At 47.3% G+C, this 16,958-nt stretch overlaps 1 protein-coding gene across 6 annotated transcripts in view; it reads right to left on the bottom strand.

The window, feature by feature from the left end:
* Window positions 1–16,958, bottom strand: part of SUFU (SUFU negative regulator of hedgehog signaling) — a 99,927-nt gene that overhangs the window by 23,379 nt on the left and 59,590 nt on the right. For 4 of the 6 annotated variants that reach the window (XR_010381979.1, XR_010381980.1, XM_064488369.1 and 1 more), the window contains exons 4-8: window positions 11,590–11,732; window positions 10,606–10,691; window positions 10,269–10,341; window positions 7,208–7,364; window positions 5,301–5,412 (exon numbers count right to left, since the gene is read on the bottom strand). Coding sequence is in view for 4 of the 6 variants with exons in the window: in XM_064488369.1 (XP_064344439.1) it covers window positions 5,301–5,412; window positions 7,208–7,364; window positions 10,269–10,341; window positions 10,606–10,691; window positions 11,590–11,732 (571 nt within the window). In the remaining 2 variants the exon portion in view is untranslated. The remainder of the gene's footprint in view (window positions 1–5,300; window positions 5,413–7,207; window positions 7,365–10,268; window positions 10,342–10,605; window positions 10,692–11,589; window positions 11,733–16,958) is intronic. The other 2 variants (XM_064488370.1, XM_031461661.2) reach the window with 1 other exon arrangement.

Genomic DNA, 16,958 nt, shown 5'->3' with positions numbered 1-16,958 from the left:
TGAGGCCTTCTCCTTGGGGACGCCCGGAGCAGGAACCAGGGCACCTGCGTTGGCAACTATTCAGAAGTGAAATGGGTTTGGCCTGCTGAGCCCAGCCCAACCTCTGGCTTCTGCCTCTAGCCTGGGAGATTATTCCTTTTGCTTTCAGATTGCTGACGAAAGCTCTGAACTTTCCAGAGAAAGAACCACTGCAGGTCTCCCTTCAGTGCAGGACAGGGACAGGGTGTGGGTGGAGGTGAGAGCACCAGCTCATCTCCACAGTTACTGTTAAGCACAAGGCTGTATCACCAGGTCATTCTGACAAATTCTCTGTTGGGGATGACACAAGGAGTAGAGGCCTTAAAAGGTTGTTGGTAAACACCAATAACTAAATAATGACATGCAGTATTTTCACAGCGAACATCCCAAGGTTGGAATGTGATGATAGAGCAGTGGGACGGAGTGTGGGGGAAGCAGAGAGAGTGAGTAAAACCTGCATTAAGGTTACTGGATTCCTTAATCAACTATTAACTCCTCTGGGCACCAGGGACCGCTGTGTGGTTGGACTAGGGTGGGAGACTAGGACCCTGCTTTCCTGAATGAGACTGCTCTAGCCAGAGCCCTTGGCTTTCTGTTTTCTGAGTTACTGACTCATTTCCTCTCTCCAGCTCTCACCTTTGAGCCTTCCTTTTCCCTTCCCTGGAGAAGTGACTCACTGCTGAAGTGTTGGGTGACACTGAGGATCAAGGATGGGTGATAAAAATACTTCTGATTGTGCAACTCGAGGAAGAAGGATGCAGTTTGGACTGAGAATTCAACATGCAAGCCATAAACTCCAAGGCTAGGGTGTTAACAATGGTCACAGCTTCACCCTCTTTGGGGAAGTGGAGCAGAGAATGGAGTCCAAACAGAAATTCACCCAGGCAGGTTGCTGTGGAGCCCCTGTTCCGCCTTTTCAAATGTGTATTTCTGAGAAAGGCACAGAAAGGCAGGCACTCGGCAAGACAAATATGGATCATGGAGGCCTGGGCCCTTCCTCCCATCAGCCCTGTGGGAGCAGGGCTGTTTCTTTTTAGGTTTTCTCTCCAGTGAAAACAACCGTACTTCCCCAGCGTGGGAGTGGGGAGGGGAGCCAACGCGACAGACGCGGGCTCTGGGCTGACCACTGCACTGACATGATAGAGCCCTCAGCAGAGGATTACCCAAGCCGGCCCTGCGTACAGCAAGTGATGGCGACAGCCCAGCTGTTTTCCCAGATGGAAACCCACCTTCCTTCACTCAATTCCCTGGTGCAAACTAGATATTTTCTTCTTCTAATTAATCTTCATGGGCCTCAGAGCAAAACAAAACACAATTTTCTCTTAAAGGATGACTCCCTGACCAGGTCACAAGCCATTCAAGATGGGAACAGAGGCAGCAGGGCCACCTCATCCAAAAGGCCAAAGAGATGAGAACATAAAAGTGGGGAGAAATACATGCGTCCTGTGTGTGTATATATTGGGGGGAGGGTGCAGCTGAAAATGTCACAACAAGAGAAATCATGCTGCAAAGCTTTAATTCTCCAGAAAATTAAGGCAACAAGGAAAAAAAAAAGCCTTAAAAGCTGCTGATGCAATTCCACAAGACTGAGAAACTTGACTCAGCAATAATGGTTAGTTTGCATTTTAAAGGTGCCTCAACTACAAAATGTTTCTCATATAGCCAGGAACCTTCCCCGCCAACACACACACACACACACACACACACACACACACACACACACACACACACACACACACACACACACACACACATATGCGCGCGCGCATGCATGAGCCCTGCTCCTCTTTGGGGGTATTATGCAACTCAGAGAGCTCCCTAAAGGTCCCCCAACCTCAGTCAGTGAGTCACTGGCAGAGGGAGGAGGAGGTCGTGATACACTGATGCAGGTTCCCAGCATCAGAGCAAGTTTACAGCAATGCAAACCTCCCCATGCAAAGCACCTGACCATGCACATCCCCCAGGTCACTGTGGGGAGGCTGGGAAGCAAAGGCAAAACTCTGTAGAACAGTCCACGTCTAACTAACCAGGCAACCTCAGACAGAGAGGATGCCCAGTGACTTTTTCCCCCCTTGACCCAGGTCCTTACAAATGTTGGCAGGCGCAGCCCTGAAGCCAGGCTCCCCTTGGTGGCACAAAGGAGCTGCTTCCCAAACTCACGCGGGCAGGCAGTGGGAAAGGAGGCGCCAGCAAGCCGAAGGAGGCTTTTCTCAACTGATCATCTTGGGAAAAGCCAGATACAAATTTCACGGCTGGAATGCAGGGGTTGTGAAACACGGGAAGAAGCCCGAAAGAGGGCCAAGGACTCCCCTTCCGGGAAGGTGGTGGGAGGAGGGCTGGCAAGGGCCAGTGAGAGAGGAGCAGGTTACCCAAAGGGGCCTGCCTTTCTGGGAAGCAGGAAGTGAGGCCTCAAGAAAGAAAAAAAAGAAATCCCCTAGCCCTGAAGTGGTGGAGGGGCCAGAGATGGGGTTGGTTTTGTTTCTGAACATGGAGAAAACAACACTTTGTATCAAAAAGTGATTCTGGTATAAATGAGCCAATTATGACCCATCTCGTTATCTCTGGGAATTTGGAAGCACCGAGGCTGACAGCATGCCCTCCCTAGAGTTAAATGCAAACAGTAAGCTTCTAATGTGGGGCTTTAGCCTTGTCCTCGGTGTCATGGGAGAGGTCTCTATTCATGCTCTGACTATCTAGAGGAGGTCCACCAATGAGGGTTATTACACTTCAGAGATACGGTCTGGGGTGTCCCGCATGCAGTCCCCGAGGACGGAGTAAGGAGGATCACACCGTGTTAATGGCCAAGAGACTGCCCTAGGTGCCACCTGTTCTCATCCTGGCCATGTTACTTATCAGCCTCTCGGTACCTCAGTTTCTGCATCTATAAAAGGAGGATAATAAGATTATCTACTTCACAGAGTGACTTATGAGGATGAAGTAGACTAACACAGTACTTGGAACAGTACCTGGCACATGCTAAGTATTTTATAAGTGTTAGTGGCCACTGAGGTGGGAAAGAGCAAGTGCCCAACTCCCCCAAGTAGGCTAGAGCCCAGCTGCTAAAGCCCAGGCTCCATCAGCTCTTCTGAGCCTCCAGTCTATCTCCACAGTCTCCTCAGAGCACATTCAGACCCACGAAGACCCATGCATCAGAGCCCCAGCCCAGAAAGCCTGACTAAAGGAAATCGGACACGGAGACACAATAGGGCCAGTGCTGGTTGCTCCCCCACAGGGAAAGGAGCAAACACTGGTGCCAGCACATTTTGGGTCGGCTTTCTCAGTCGCAATCCATGCGGTTTATCTGAAATGGGGTCAGGTCCCAGGGTGGGCAGCACAGATATTCCAGTTGTGCTTGCTAAACTGAACTGAGTCCACCATCATTGATCCTGAGATAACAGGGAGCTAGAGACTTGAGGGGTGTGTTGGAAAATGTTCTTAGCAAAGGAAGAGGAATCATTCCTCAGCCAATTGTTAACAAATTGGTAACCAGCACTGAGAACATTAGAGGAGGAGCTCTGATTTCCTCCAGACAGCAGATTGCAGCACTTTGGACACCCGATTGAGTAACTCAATGGCAAGGAGGGGAGATGACCCCTGAGGGCTGCACCTCTGATCTGCTCCCACCCATCTCTCCCACTTAAAGCTCAGTCAACTCAGCCCAAAGAAGTCCCTGCCCTTCTGCCCAGAAACCCAGACCTTTGGAGGTAGAAGGGCCATCTGAACTGAGACTGTGTACAAGTTTCAGGGCAATTTGCTTGAGCCTTTAAGTCTTCAAATTCCTCCCGTCCTCCCACCAGTGCCAACAGGGCCCAAGCGCAGGGCATGGGAAGGAGTATGGCCGTGGGACAGGCTCCAGACTCACAGGTGGAGCATTTCCAGATGTCCCACAACCCAGCCTGGCCATCTGCTGCTGCCAGGGAAGGTGGTGCCTTAAGCCAGCTACTTCAAGGGAGCTGGCTGCAGAAACCCACTGGCTGGAGTTAAAAGCTGCTCGGAGGTAGCAGTGGAGGCCTCTCCAGGCTCTTGCCAATGGCAGATTCACCAGGTGGGCCATCTTGAGCTGCCAGAATAACTCTCCCAACTCCACAATCCGCTCCCAGGTTGCAGCCTCAACTTTAACCAACCAGGCCTCCACCGTTTCATCCCTGTCAGCTCCTTCCCCTGCTTGATAAAATTCTAGGGCACCTTCAAAGCCCATCTCATGTTCTTCCTCCTCCAAGAAGCCCTCCCTAACTACTCTACATCATGCTGACTTGTCTTCTCTGTAGTGCATTAAATCACTACTATTTCTGGGGATCATGGATGAGCAACTGAAGCTAGAATTCAAAGTAACTTTCTAAAAAATTACATCCACAGCCAGAATCATGCCAATTAATTGTTTCATTTTATGTGCCCCTCTAAAGAGCCTACATCCAGATGGCCCTCTGGGTCCTAAGCTTGCCACATAGCAAGTGTGTAATAAAGACTTATTAGGAGAAGGACGAATCACCCTGGTCTTGCAGGAGTGGCCTGCCTCCCTTGTAGCCCAGGGCACAGCAACTTCCTCCCTGGCAGGCAAGGTTCCTGCTCTGGGCTGCCAGCTCCCAGCTATCCCCTGCCAGCAGCTATTCCCTAGAATTGCCCTGGGACTAGAGGCAGAGCCGGGTGCCCAGCTCTAACTCTGCCCACCATTTGTTCCCTATCAGAGGAAGAGAGGTCAGCAAGAAGTGGATCTGACCACTGGGGTGGCCACAATCTATCCCAAGGGCTACCGGGTCTCTTGGACAGACAGCGGAGGCCTGCAAAGGACTTCCCTTCCCTTCCCTGGGCCCCATGGAAGGGAGGCAGGAAGAAGGGCCTCAGCAGCAGGCGTCCAGTACAGGGCTGGCCAGACAGGGAGGCCCCTGGGGTTGTGGCTATCAGCCGGAGACCAGGCTCCAGGAAGGAAGGAAGGGCAACTCTGGCCGAGGCTGAGATAAGGAGGGGAATCGTGCTCAGCACAATGGGCTCCCACAAGGCTGGGAGGCCCCAGTCAGATTTTGCCCCAATTTGGCCTCCCATCTGGTCACACAGCCCATGTAAATATTTACTGATGTTTATATTTCTGGTCTGCTGGGCCCCCTCTTAAGTCCCTTATGACCCACAGATCCGTGTACCCCAGAGACCCTGAGTCCATCCAGCAAGGGCTCTGTGCATTGTTCTCGCTCATGCAAGCCATGGGGACAAAACTGCCCCCTTGTCCCAGTCCTGGGACATTGCTGTCAGGAAGCTGCACTAACCCCCTCTGTGGGTGGGGAACTTACGGGGCCCGGTCGTGGGTGAGGCCATTCTGCCGCTGAGAGTTGATTGGAGGAAGGACAGGTTTGCTGTTGATCTCAAGTCCTCTCCTCAGGGTTTCCCGGATCTGCTCCGTGTCTGCAATGATACCACTAAGTTATCTGATGGCCCTCTGGGCTCTCAGCATCCCCTAGCCCTGTCCTCGGAGCCTGGCTCTGCAGATGTGCTGGGGAAAGGCTCCTGCAAAGGCTGGTCCTAAAGTCACTCTAGGCATCAGCCTTGTGATCTGAGTTAGTGCAGCCTGAGGACACAGGGCAGATGAGGCACCATGCACTTCAGAAACTTCCAGCCTCAAGAGCACCATTCTTGTAGAAGACAAGGGAGAGGCCTCTGGACCTCAGAAGGGCACCCTCCGAGACAGGGCTCTCCTTCACCATCCTCTCCCTTCCTGTGTCCCAGGTCCTAGGCTTACCCTTAACATGGCTCCAGTTAGTGGCTGACAAGGCCACTGCCCAAGACCACCCAGGGATTCTGCCCACCTAATGGGTGCCAGTGAGGACTGTAAGTGCTCTGCCACAAATGAGCAGGTGTCTCTTACACAAGTTCCTGGGTTCTGGGTGGTCAGTTGGTGTCTGGCTCTGCCACCCCTTCCCCTTGGGCTGGGTCAGTGGTAGGCTGAGTCATCTCCCCACCTTGGTCTATCCCAGGGAACTCTGCCTCTGCACGGGTCTGCCAAGGGCCAGAAGGTGAGAAAGGCATCCCTTGATGGGGTTATTTCTTTGCAAGGTGCTTTGCTGGTCTTTGGGGTGAAGCTTACTAGTCTGGCCCCCTATATTGAGATTCTGGTCTAAGATTTACTCCACTACATATACAAACACATACCAAAAAGGCTGGGCTTAGAGTAGATGATGGAAGTGATTATTAACTTTTCTAGCTGATTTGCTATAGTGGCATGGATTACTTTTATAATTTGTAAAACATAGCCAATAATGGTTGAAATTTTGGGCAAGACTATGAATCCTTTCTTAAATTACCTACTTTGTCAAAAGGAACTGAATAATTTTAACAATTGTACACTCTCTCAAAACCTCCCACAGTCTTGTCACACCATTAGAACAAGCAGGAAGGAAAGAAAGGGGTCAGATATTTGCACTAGGGGTTTAAGTTGTTCTTTATGGAAAAAGAAAACCTTTTATAAGTGCAATCACATGTGTAGGTATTTTATTTATGATTCTAGGTTTCTTATTCTTCAAAAGGTAAGAAAACGTGGAGGAACAGAGAAAGGAAGTAGAAAGAGCAGCTGTAGACACATGTATATGTAAATAGCAATGCCCTTTTTTAAAAACCACGGCTGTTTCTATAGCCAAGACCAGCACAACGAGCTCCCAACAGGAGAGATCCTTCCCCACAGCCCCCTCCCCAGAATGCAATGTAAGGGTGCCCAGTCCATGCTGCTGTATCTGCAGAACAGTAGGGCGGGGAAGTCTGCACACTGGCCTCACCCTTAGGCCTCTTGCATCTCAGGCCTGGGAAGGCCCAAGGCCAGAGTGATCCTTGGGTCTGGCATGGCTTTCAGGCTAGAGCTGGGCCCTGTGTCAATTCTGTGGGTGGCCAATGCTTGTTCTCTTGCACTTGGGTGGACTACAGCCTTTTCCTGTAACTGTTCTAGGACTTCCACTCACCTCCATGACCTCAGATTGCAAGCGGCAAATCTGAAACACAATGGTCACTGCTGGTGGTGCATTTGAAACACACACAGGAAACACAGGAGAAATGGATCCGTAAAGCTCCCTTGATGCTACCCTGCGGAAAGACTTCACTTGCTGTTTAAATCCTGCCAGGAAATACACTATTGACTGGGCTGTTTTTGTTACCGATCCATCCTAGAGAGTCTGAAAGCCAGCCTGGGGAAAGGGAGGGTGATGGTTCCTACCTTTGCCAGAAAGCCGCCGGGGCTGCGTGCCGATGCAGATGCTCCGGCTGTCCTCGTCGTCCTCGGGGGGCCGGCTCAGATCATCCCAGGCACACTTGGCACTGACACCACTCAGGTTGGAGCCGTCTGTCTCAATGCCTTTGTCAACCCTCTCCTGCTTGGAAAGAACCAAAGAGCCAGAGTTCCTTCAGAGAACTGGTGGCCCAAGGTCACCACCACCTTTCCAGTATTTGCTTAGCCCTTGCGAGAGCTAAGCACGGGACAGATGCTGGAAGAGTAGGATATCTGACCTTTCTCTGTTCCGGTTACTAATGCTTGATGGTCTCTGCCAGCACTGGGCTCCCCCAGGAGAACCAGGAATTAGGGGAAACCAGGAAGAATGAAAATCCCAAGGGAAGCTTCTCCTCTGTTACCAGCTTTCCAGTAAACTGACCACACCTGTTTCAGAGCCCCGACTCTGCCTACCCTGTGCTGGCCCATGGAGCTGATGTGGCAGAGCCAGGAACTACTTCCCTGAAGAAAGGCACAGTCCCTCCTCTCCTCACTGATCACCCTGGTAGAACTCCTCCAGTTCCAGTTGCTGCTACAGAGGCCAGGGTGGAAGTCTGGCCGGCCAGACAGGCTGGGGCTCGGCCCCATTTCTCAGTCTCCACACTTGCAGTTTCCTCTTCTAACAGCAGAGGGTGTGGTCACGCAGTGAAGAGCCCCAGAGAGCAGAGGGGCAGGACTTCCCCTCGTTGCACTGCCAACTTGTTTCGCCAAGGATTCTGGATGGAGATTCTTTTCCACTTCTTAGACAGAAATTGGGGTCTGGAGGGCAATGACCACTTGCAGACTCCACCAGAGGCTCTGCCTTTGCACAGCCTTGGTATTGCTGAGTCCAAACACTCCAAATGGCCTCAAGGAAGAGCTGGAAACAAACACCCTGGGATTTCTGGTAAAACCTAGTTGTGACGTTGTGCTTTGGATTAAAGGTCATCTGGGAGGCTTCCGCAACCTTGTTCATAAAAAGTCATGTGGGCCAAATAAAGCTCCTGAGTGAGCACCTCAATAAGAGTCTGCACCTCCCCATCTGCCGGACCTTCTCCCCGTGACTCCAAAAGCTCTAAAGTAGCCTGCTGCTCAGCCTCGGAGCCTGTTTCGGGAAGCACAAGGGAAGCCTACATAGTGTCCTTATTTCTTGAGACCAGTCAGCAGGTGGCCCTGGCCTGATGCCTTCTTCCCATCACACCCTCCTCTTTTCCAGTGCTACCATCAGCCTGGGCAAAGCTTGGGGTTCTCAGCAGAGGCAAGAGGAGGCTGATGATGGGAAGCAGCTCTCTGTGCTCTTGGGAGGGGCTGTGCTCTGGCTTGCTCAGGATGGAGTCTGCGCTCTTTCCTCTCCCCCTTGGGAGGGGCTGCGCTCTGGCCGCCCTGAGACCCTTCACCCAAGCAAGCAGCTGAGGACACCTCTTGGCTCAACTAGTTCAGCCCACTTACTTTACACTAAGCAAGAAAGGATGAAGATGTGGAGGAGTTCAGGGATTTGTTCATGTACACAGCTGTCTAGTGGTAAAGCTTGGAGCAGAGGACGAGGAGCAGATCTAAAATGAACTGCCAGCAAGCAGGCCCCAGAAAGACACAAGCAAGCACAGAGGAGTTTCCACTGGGTGCACAGAGCCACCAGGAAAGGAAGCTGGACTTTCTCACCAAGTGCACCTACTTGCTTTTAAAGACCACTAGGTGTTCTGGGTCCTGCTGGCTGGTCTCAGGAGAGCTTGAAGACTAGGGAGAATAGTTCTTGGCATGCAGAGAAAGGACGGGCTGCTTACCCTACTAGCTCAAAGGATCAAGTTCTTTTTTAGCACTTAGGACAGGGGCCAAGCAACAGCCCACGGTGCTGGATCCCAGTGTGGATACAGAACAAGGGCTTAGGAAAACACAGCCTTCATGGTTCCTGGTTCTTGCATAAGCAGAAGCAACGAGGAAACCACATTTAAAGTAGAGATAACAGAGGATCCTGGCAGCAATTTGAAAGCTTCAGTGTTAAAGGCACTGGGAAGATAGAGGAGCATCATCTGTGAATAAGTAGGGTTTCTGCCCAAGAACTCCCAGGTCTGCAGTAAAGAACCCAGGGACTGCTGGCTACATGTCCACCTGCGACCTCCCTGCCACCTCCTGCCCTACCTAAAGGACACGTAACTTCTGGCAGCTGCCTGTGGAAAAGATTTTTAGAGGCATAACAGGTTCAGAGATGGCAATGACCTGCAAAGGTTCAGAGAGTGGGTTGGGGCAAAGGAGAAGGAGGCAGGCATGTGCCGGGCACATTATTAGCTATCTGCTGTTTCTACTTCATGAGCAGCCCGTGAGAAAGAAAGTTGTGCTCTATGTGGCTTTCAGACTTCACCTGCATGCAAAAAAGAGTGCTGCTTCTAAAAAACTCAAAGACGACACTGAAACTCTGTACAGGTGGGCCACGGTGAGTGGGAACTGTAGGCCTGTGTGTAGAAAGACTTCTTTTTACACATCAAGGGATGCCAACCTACCAGGGGAGGAGCTCGGTGTCTAACTGCCCAAGATGAAAAATGTATCTAAAAGGGGATGGGACCATTAGACCATCAGTGCTCCCCTCTGCAGCTGGGCTGTGTGGTTAATATCACCTGTTCTACTGTCTGTTACAGGGTAGAGGTTGCAGTGAGGTGGCTCTCTGAAAGAAAGTCTGTGTTCTTCTAAGAAGGGGAATGTGGGAGGATAAGGACTGGGCAAGCAATATCCACTAAACTGATTTTCTTTTGTCCTGGTGATCAGATTTTTAAGACAGGTTTATTGATGCATAATTTGCATACAATAAGATTAATACTTTTAAAATGCAAAAATACATGTGTCTGAGACAAGTTTTCCTGGGCTGAAATCTCTGCTCCCTTATGCACTCTGCAGAACTCGGGAGACAAGTTCCAAATCATGCCATATTTCTACTCACTCACAAATAAAGCTCCTCCATTTTCTCAGGATGAAAGCCAGTATTACTTGGAAGAGCCCTAGGCATAGGGTGCTAGAAAGGTTTTCCTCACTCAGGACATACTTGCAGGTGTGGATCGATCTCAAATATGGTCTCTCCCCGTCGCATGTCAGTTATCAGCCAGGGGCCGCCAGCGCTGTGGACAAGGAAAGGGGACAGGATGGTAACTGAGGGTCTGGGCTGATGGGCTGGGTCTACCGCCTGTTTGCTGCCCCAGGCCCAGGACACAGGGGAATAGTTAGTGGCCAGGGACCATCAGGGAGAGTGATCAGGAAGCCCTGATGTGAAAACCCAGAGCCTAAGCAGCACTATAAGGGGAGCCCGCAAGGGGGAATGAGGGGTTCCCAACCCCAGGCCCGGGAAGCCAGGCCCCCACCTCAGGGCACAGGGGTGCACTCACACAGGTACCGTCCGCAGCAGCTCCAGGATGCCTTGCCCATTCCACTGCTGTGCTGCGTGGAGCTCCTCGGTGCAGACACCAACAATCTGAGATCCGGGGACAAGAAGCCATTGTGCGTTAATGGCCATTCCTCCTACCCATCTGGAAGATCAGCCACCCAGGCTCTCTGTGTTACCTCAAGCTGGGGGAACCACAGGCAGGATCTGTGCTTAGGGGCTGATGTGTTAAAAATGGAATGGTTCCCTTAGGAGGGCAAAGCTGCCTGGCTAGGAGTTAGATGGGTCCACAGACAGGGCACTGAGGTCTGACACTTGCCCTGTAGTGACAGCTCAGGTATCGGGGTGATGCAAAACCTAGCCCTATCTGCAGAAGACAAAATCAGGGCCCTGCCACCTCAGGATGGGTCCCCAGCCCACGTCTCTGGAAGCAGGGGAGGTCCAGGGAGATGCTCCTGCCCAGTCTAGTATTATGGGGAATGTCAACAGAGGAGATCTTGAGACCCTTCAAGCTTGGAACGATGACCAAAGGGCCACAGCAGCTTGCAGAGAAGCTCCCTCCCTCCCTTAACAGGGCCTGAGCTTCTGTGTAAATCTCAAAGGAAACAACTGAAACTTCACAGAGACCCCACCATGATCACAAGCCAGCCCAGCTGCAGCAGGAGTAGATACACACCCCTTCTCAATAAAGGGCAGGTCCAGCCCAAAGCTGCCTTCCTAGGGGGAGGTCCTGTGTCTCTAGCTGTCTGGATCTTACTAGTTCACAGAAATACCCTCCCTGTTACCCCCTCAGCTATAGCCATTCTCTCCTACCCAAATGGTCCCTTCCTCTGCCCCCTTCTCCCAGCTCAGCAGGTTAAATCAGACCATCCGAATCTACCTGACAACCATCAGAGGGAGTAGAAAATGGGAGAAGAATCAAGGAAATCCCATTTCTTCACTCCCCTACCCAGGGAAGACTCGAGCCCATGTCCATCCTGTGCCTCACCTGGAGGAAGGTAACCACCCCAAAGGGTGTCTGCACGGGCTGCATCTGCGGGTCCTCTGTCAACAGCATGTGCTGAATTCTCGACTCACTGTTATCCAAAGGGCTGTGCCAAGACACGTGGTCCCCGCTGCAGAAGGTGTTCTCTGTGGGAGAGACATGAGGATTCTCAGTGTTTGAGGCCCTGCAGCCAGGCCTGGAGCCTGACCTGGGGTCTGAGAAGCCCAGGCTAGGAGGCTCCCCAGTCTTCCAAGGTGGTCCCGGTGAAGGGAGGGGAAGCATCCACTCAGATGGGAGAAAAGAGTATGGCTATTTCCCCAAAACCAAACACGTTCCTGCTCGCCAATCTTGCCAGCCTCCAGTGGAAAATGACAGGCTGCCAGTGCGGCTGCTCACTTGGCCTGGCAGGTCCAAAGACATCTGGCACCTTCACTTTCCCAGCACCTTCACTTATTTGAGGGGTGGAAGCAGCCATGATCAGGTCTGCCAGGAAAGAATAAAGAGCTTTACTGTGGGGCCACCTGGGCAGAAGTCCACAGGGAGGCTGGAGGGCAGTGAAGGCCCTTCACCTTGGAAAAACATCCCAGGATTTCTGTGCAGCTGGAACGGTGCTCGAAAAGGAAGCCCCAGCCTTGGAGGGCCTCTGAGAGCTGTCTCTGGTTTCCCACAGGTTAGACAGATTCAGGGAATAGTTCCTCAGTGATGGAGGTGTGATCGTGCCTCACACACCTCAGCAGAGATGGACAGCCTGGAGGGGCAGCTGTTTCCATGACACAGGCATGGGGCCTCGGCTGCCCAAGAGAAACGTGCAAACACAGCCACCTCCTCGTCGCACTGTTGCCCTTCACACTGGCCCACTGCCTTAAAGAAATCTGGCTGAGGTAGTACAACCATAAGGGAAAACACCCAGATGCTATGAAGTCTCCCACCACCCCTGACTCTCGTCTTGGGTGTCCTTGCACGTCCTCTGTATTGACCAGCCTATATACATCTATAGGTCCTCTCCATTTTTTCCCCTTCACACCATTTTGCACATTTCACTTAAAGTTATGTATTCTGGAGATCATTTCATATCAACACATAGAAAGCTACCTCATTCCTTTTCCCCCACTAATTTTATTGAGATATATTTGACATATAACACTTTGTCTAAGGTGTACAACATAATGATTTGATATATTGTTTAATTATTACCACAATAAGTCCATCATTTCACATCATCACAATTTTTTTTTCTTGTGATGAGAACTTTTAGGATCTACTCTCTTAGCAACTTTCATATATAACACAGTATTGTTGACCATAGTCACCCTGCTGTACACTACCTCTCCAGAACTTACTTATACCTGGAAGTTTGTACCTTTTGACCTCCTTCACCCATTTCACCCACCACCCCCTTCTTTCCCCTCTGGAAACAACCAGTCTGTTCTCTTTATCTATGAACTTGGTTGTTGTTTTGTTTTGTTTTGTTTGTTTGTTTTGCATTTTTTTTAGATTCTACATATAAGCGAAATCATATGGTACTTGTCTTTATCACTTAGCATAATGCCCTCACAAGGCCCATCCATGTGGCAAATAGCAAGATTCCATTCTTTTTTATGGCCGAGTAGCATTCCATTGTATTTATACACCACATCTTCTTTATCCAGTCATCTGTCTGGTTGTTTCTATGTCTTGGCTATGGTAAACAGTGTCGCTATGAACATTGGGGTGCATGTATCTTTTTGAATTAAGAGTTCCCTCCGGATAAATGCCCAGGATGGGATTGCTGGATCATATGGTAAGTCTATTTTTAGTTTTTTTCAGGAAACTCCATACTGTTTTCCATAATGGCTGCACCAAACTACATCTCATCAACAGTGGAGGAGGGTTCCCTTTTCTCTACATCCTCTCCAGCATTTATCATTTGTGGATTATACCACATTCTTTATCCATTCATCCACCAGTGGACACTTAAGTTGTTTCCACATCTTGGCTACTGTAAATCATGCTGCAGGCAACACAGAAGTGCATGTATCTCTTAAAATTAGTGTTTTTGTTTTCTTCAGGTAAATACCCAGAAGTGGAACTGCTAGATCATAGAGTAATTTCTGTATTTCATTTTTTGAGGAATCTCTATACTGTTTTCCAAATAGCTGAATCAATTTACATTCCTACCAACAGTGCACAAGGGTTCCTTTTTTCCCACATAGCCACCAACACTTGTTTTCCCTTGTCTTTTTGATGACAGCCGTTTTAACCGGTGTGAGGTGATATCTCATTGTGGTTTTGATTTGCATTTCTCTGATTAGTGATGTTGAGCACTTTTTCACGTACTTGTTGACCATTTGTATGTCTTCTTTGAAAAACTGTTTATTCAGTTCCTCTGCTCATTTAAAATCAGATAGTTTTGGGGTTTTGTTTTGTTTTTTTTTTTGGCTATTGAGTTGTATGAGTTCTTTATATATATTGGCTAGTAATCTCTTATCAGATATATGATTTGCAAATATTTGCTCCCATTCAGTAGGTTCTCTTTTCACTTTGTTGATGGTTTCCTTTGCTGTGCAGAAGCTTTTTAGTTTCATGTGGTCCCACTTATTTATTCTTGCTTTTGTTGTCTTTACTTCTGGTGCCAAATTAAAAAAAAAATCACTGCTAAGACCAATGTGAAGGAGTTTACCCCCTATGTTTTCTTCTAGGAGCTTTATGGTTTCAGGTCTTATATTCAAGTCTTTAAACCATTTTAAGTTGCTATTTGCTTATAGTATAAGAAAGGAGTCTAGTTTCATTTTTTGCATGTGGCTGTCCAGCTTTTCTAACACCGTTAGTTAAAGAGACTACCCAGTCTCCATTGTATATTCTTCGCTCCTCTGATGTAAGTTAATTGACCACATATGTGTGGGTTTATTTCTGGGTTCTTTACTCTGTTCCACTAAATTATGTATCTGTTTTTATGCCAATACCATACTGTTTTGGTTACTATAGCTCTGTATACTATAGCTACCTCATTCTTTAAATTCTATAGTAGTTCATTGTGGTCTATTACTTACGAGCTGGGAATCTCAATACTTGAGGTCTCTTCCCTTTTTATCAATATTCAAAGTAAGGCACAGCTCCAGGCAGAGCCAACCATAAACCCCCAAACTTCCTGACTCCTGTTTGGCCCACTTCTCCCAGATTCCCTCTCCTTTTACAGAAGTGTGTGCCTATAAGCAGCATGTATGATCTACAAGTAAGAAATAATACAACAAGGAAAAAGACTGAATTAGTAATTAAAAGCTTTCTCCACAATAAAAAGTGGCTTCACTATAAAGTCCACCAAACATTTAGAGAAAAATTAATACTAATTCTTCACAAACTTTTCCAAAAAATGAAAGAGGTAACACTTCCCAATTCATTCTATTAAGCCCTGATACCAAAACTAAGCAAAAGCATTACAAGAAAAGAAAGCCATAGACCAATATCCCTTATGCATAGACACAAAAATCCTCAACAAAATACCAGCAAACTGAACACAGCAACGTATACAAAGGATTATACACAATGACCAAGTGGGATTTATCCCAGAAATGTAAGGTTGGTTTAACATATGAAAATCAATATAATACACTACATCAATAGAATAAAGGTTTTTTAAAAAATCACATGATCATCTGAATCGACACAGAAAAAGCACTGAGCAAAAACCAATTCTTTTTTTTTTTTAATGACAAAACACTCAAACTAGGAACAGATGGGAAATTCCTCAACCTATTAAAGGACATCTACAAAAAACCTACTGCTAATATCATACTTGATGGTAAGAGAATGAATTTTTTCCCTCTAAGATCAGGAATAAGACAGAGATGTCCGCTTTTGCCACTTCTATTCAACATGGTATTAGAGGTTCTAACCAAGGCAAAAAGGCAAGAAAAAGAAACAGAAATGTAGATAGATTGGAAAAGAAATAAAACTATCTCTATTTGCAGATGACATGATTTTGTACACTGAAAACCCCAAGGAATTCACTAAAAAATGATGAGAGAAAGCAAGTTCAGCAAGATTGCAGGGTACAAGAACAATATACAAAAACCTCTTGTATAGAAATACAAGTGTGTTTTTTTTTTGCTCCAAAATAGTTTATTAAAAGTTTTATATAAAAAAAGATAGATACGTGTCACACTATACAATGCATTGAAAGCATGGGTATGGTGGTAGTTTCTAACTTCTCTACAAAATTAATCAGCCATAATGGAGTTAAGAGCAATATATTCATTTACTTGTATTTCTATACACTAGCAATGAACAATCCGAAAATGAAATCAAGAAAATATTTCCATTCATAATAAAATGAAAAAATACAATACTTGAGAACAAATTTAACAAAACAAATGTAAAACCTGTACTCTGAAAACTATAAAACAATTGTTGAAAGAAAATAGAGAAAACCTACACAAATGGAAATTGTTCATAAATCAGGAGACTTAATATTATTAACATGGCAATATTCCCCAAGTTGATCTACAGATTCAATGCAATCCTTATCAAAATGCCAGATGTCTTTTTTTGTAGAAATTCACAAGCTGGCCCTAAAATTCGTATGAAAATGCAGGGACCCAGAACAGCCAAAACAATCTTGAAAAAGATGAACAAAGTTGAAAGACTTAATCTTCCTGTTTTCAAAACTTGCTACAAAGCTACAGTTATCAAGACAGTGTGGTACTGGCAATAAGAATACACATCTGATCAATGTAACAGAATTAGAGTCCAGAAATAAAATCTCAAATTTACGGTCAATTAATTTTCAACAAGGCAGCCAAGACAGTTCAATACAGGAAAGAATACTCTTTTCAGCAAATAGTGATGGGACAAATGAGTATCTACATACAAAAAAATCAAGAATTAAGTCAAATCCCTTCTTTACACCATAAATAAAACTTAATTCAAAATGTATCATAGGCCTAACTATAATAGTTAAAACTATAAAACTGTTAGAAGAAACATAAGCATAAATCTTCTCACTTTGGATTAGGCAATGTTCTTAGACACCAAAAGAACAAGCAAAAAAGAGTAGATAAACTGGACTTCATTAAAGTTAAAACCTGTTGTACTTCAAGAAAATGAAAAGAAATGCAAATCAAAACCACAGTGAAATAACCATTTTCTATCCATTAGGATGGCTATGATAAAAGTAAAAAACAAACAAACAAACCCCCTCCAGAAAATAACAAGTATTGGTGAGGATGTGGAAAAACTGGAACCCTTGTGTATTGCTGAGGTGTAAAACACGGAACTGCTTTGGAAAACAGGTGATTCCACAAAATATTAAACATGGAGTTACCATGTGACCCAGAAATCTCACTTCTAGGTAAATACCCGAAAGAAATGAAAACATGTACCCACATTAGTCATAA

Source organism: Camelus dromedarius, chromosome 8 (assembly GCF_036321535.1).
Source record: "Camelus dromedarius isolate mCamDro1 chromosome 8, mCamDro1.pat, whole genome shotgun sequence".
NCBI lineage: Eukaryota > Metazoa > Chordata > Mammalia > Artiodactyla > Camelidae > Camelus > Camelus dromedarius.
Note: the sequence above shows the minus strand (reverse complement) of the source record. Positions and strands in the feature narration are given on the sequence as shown.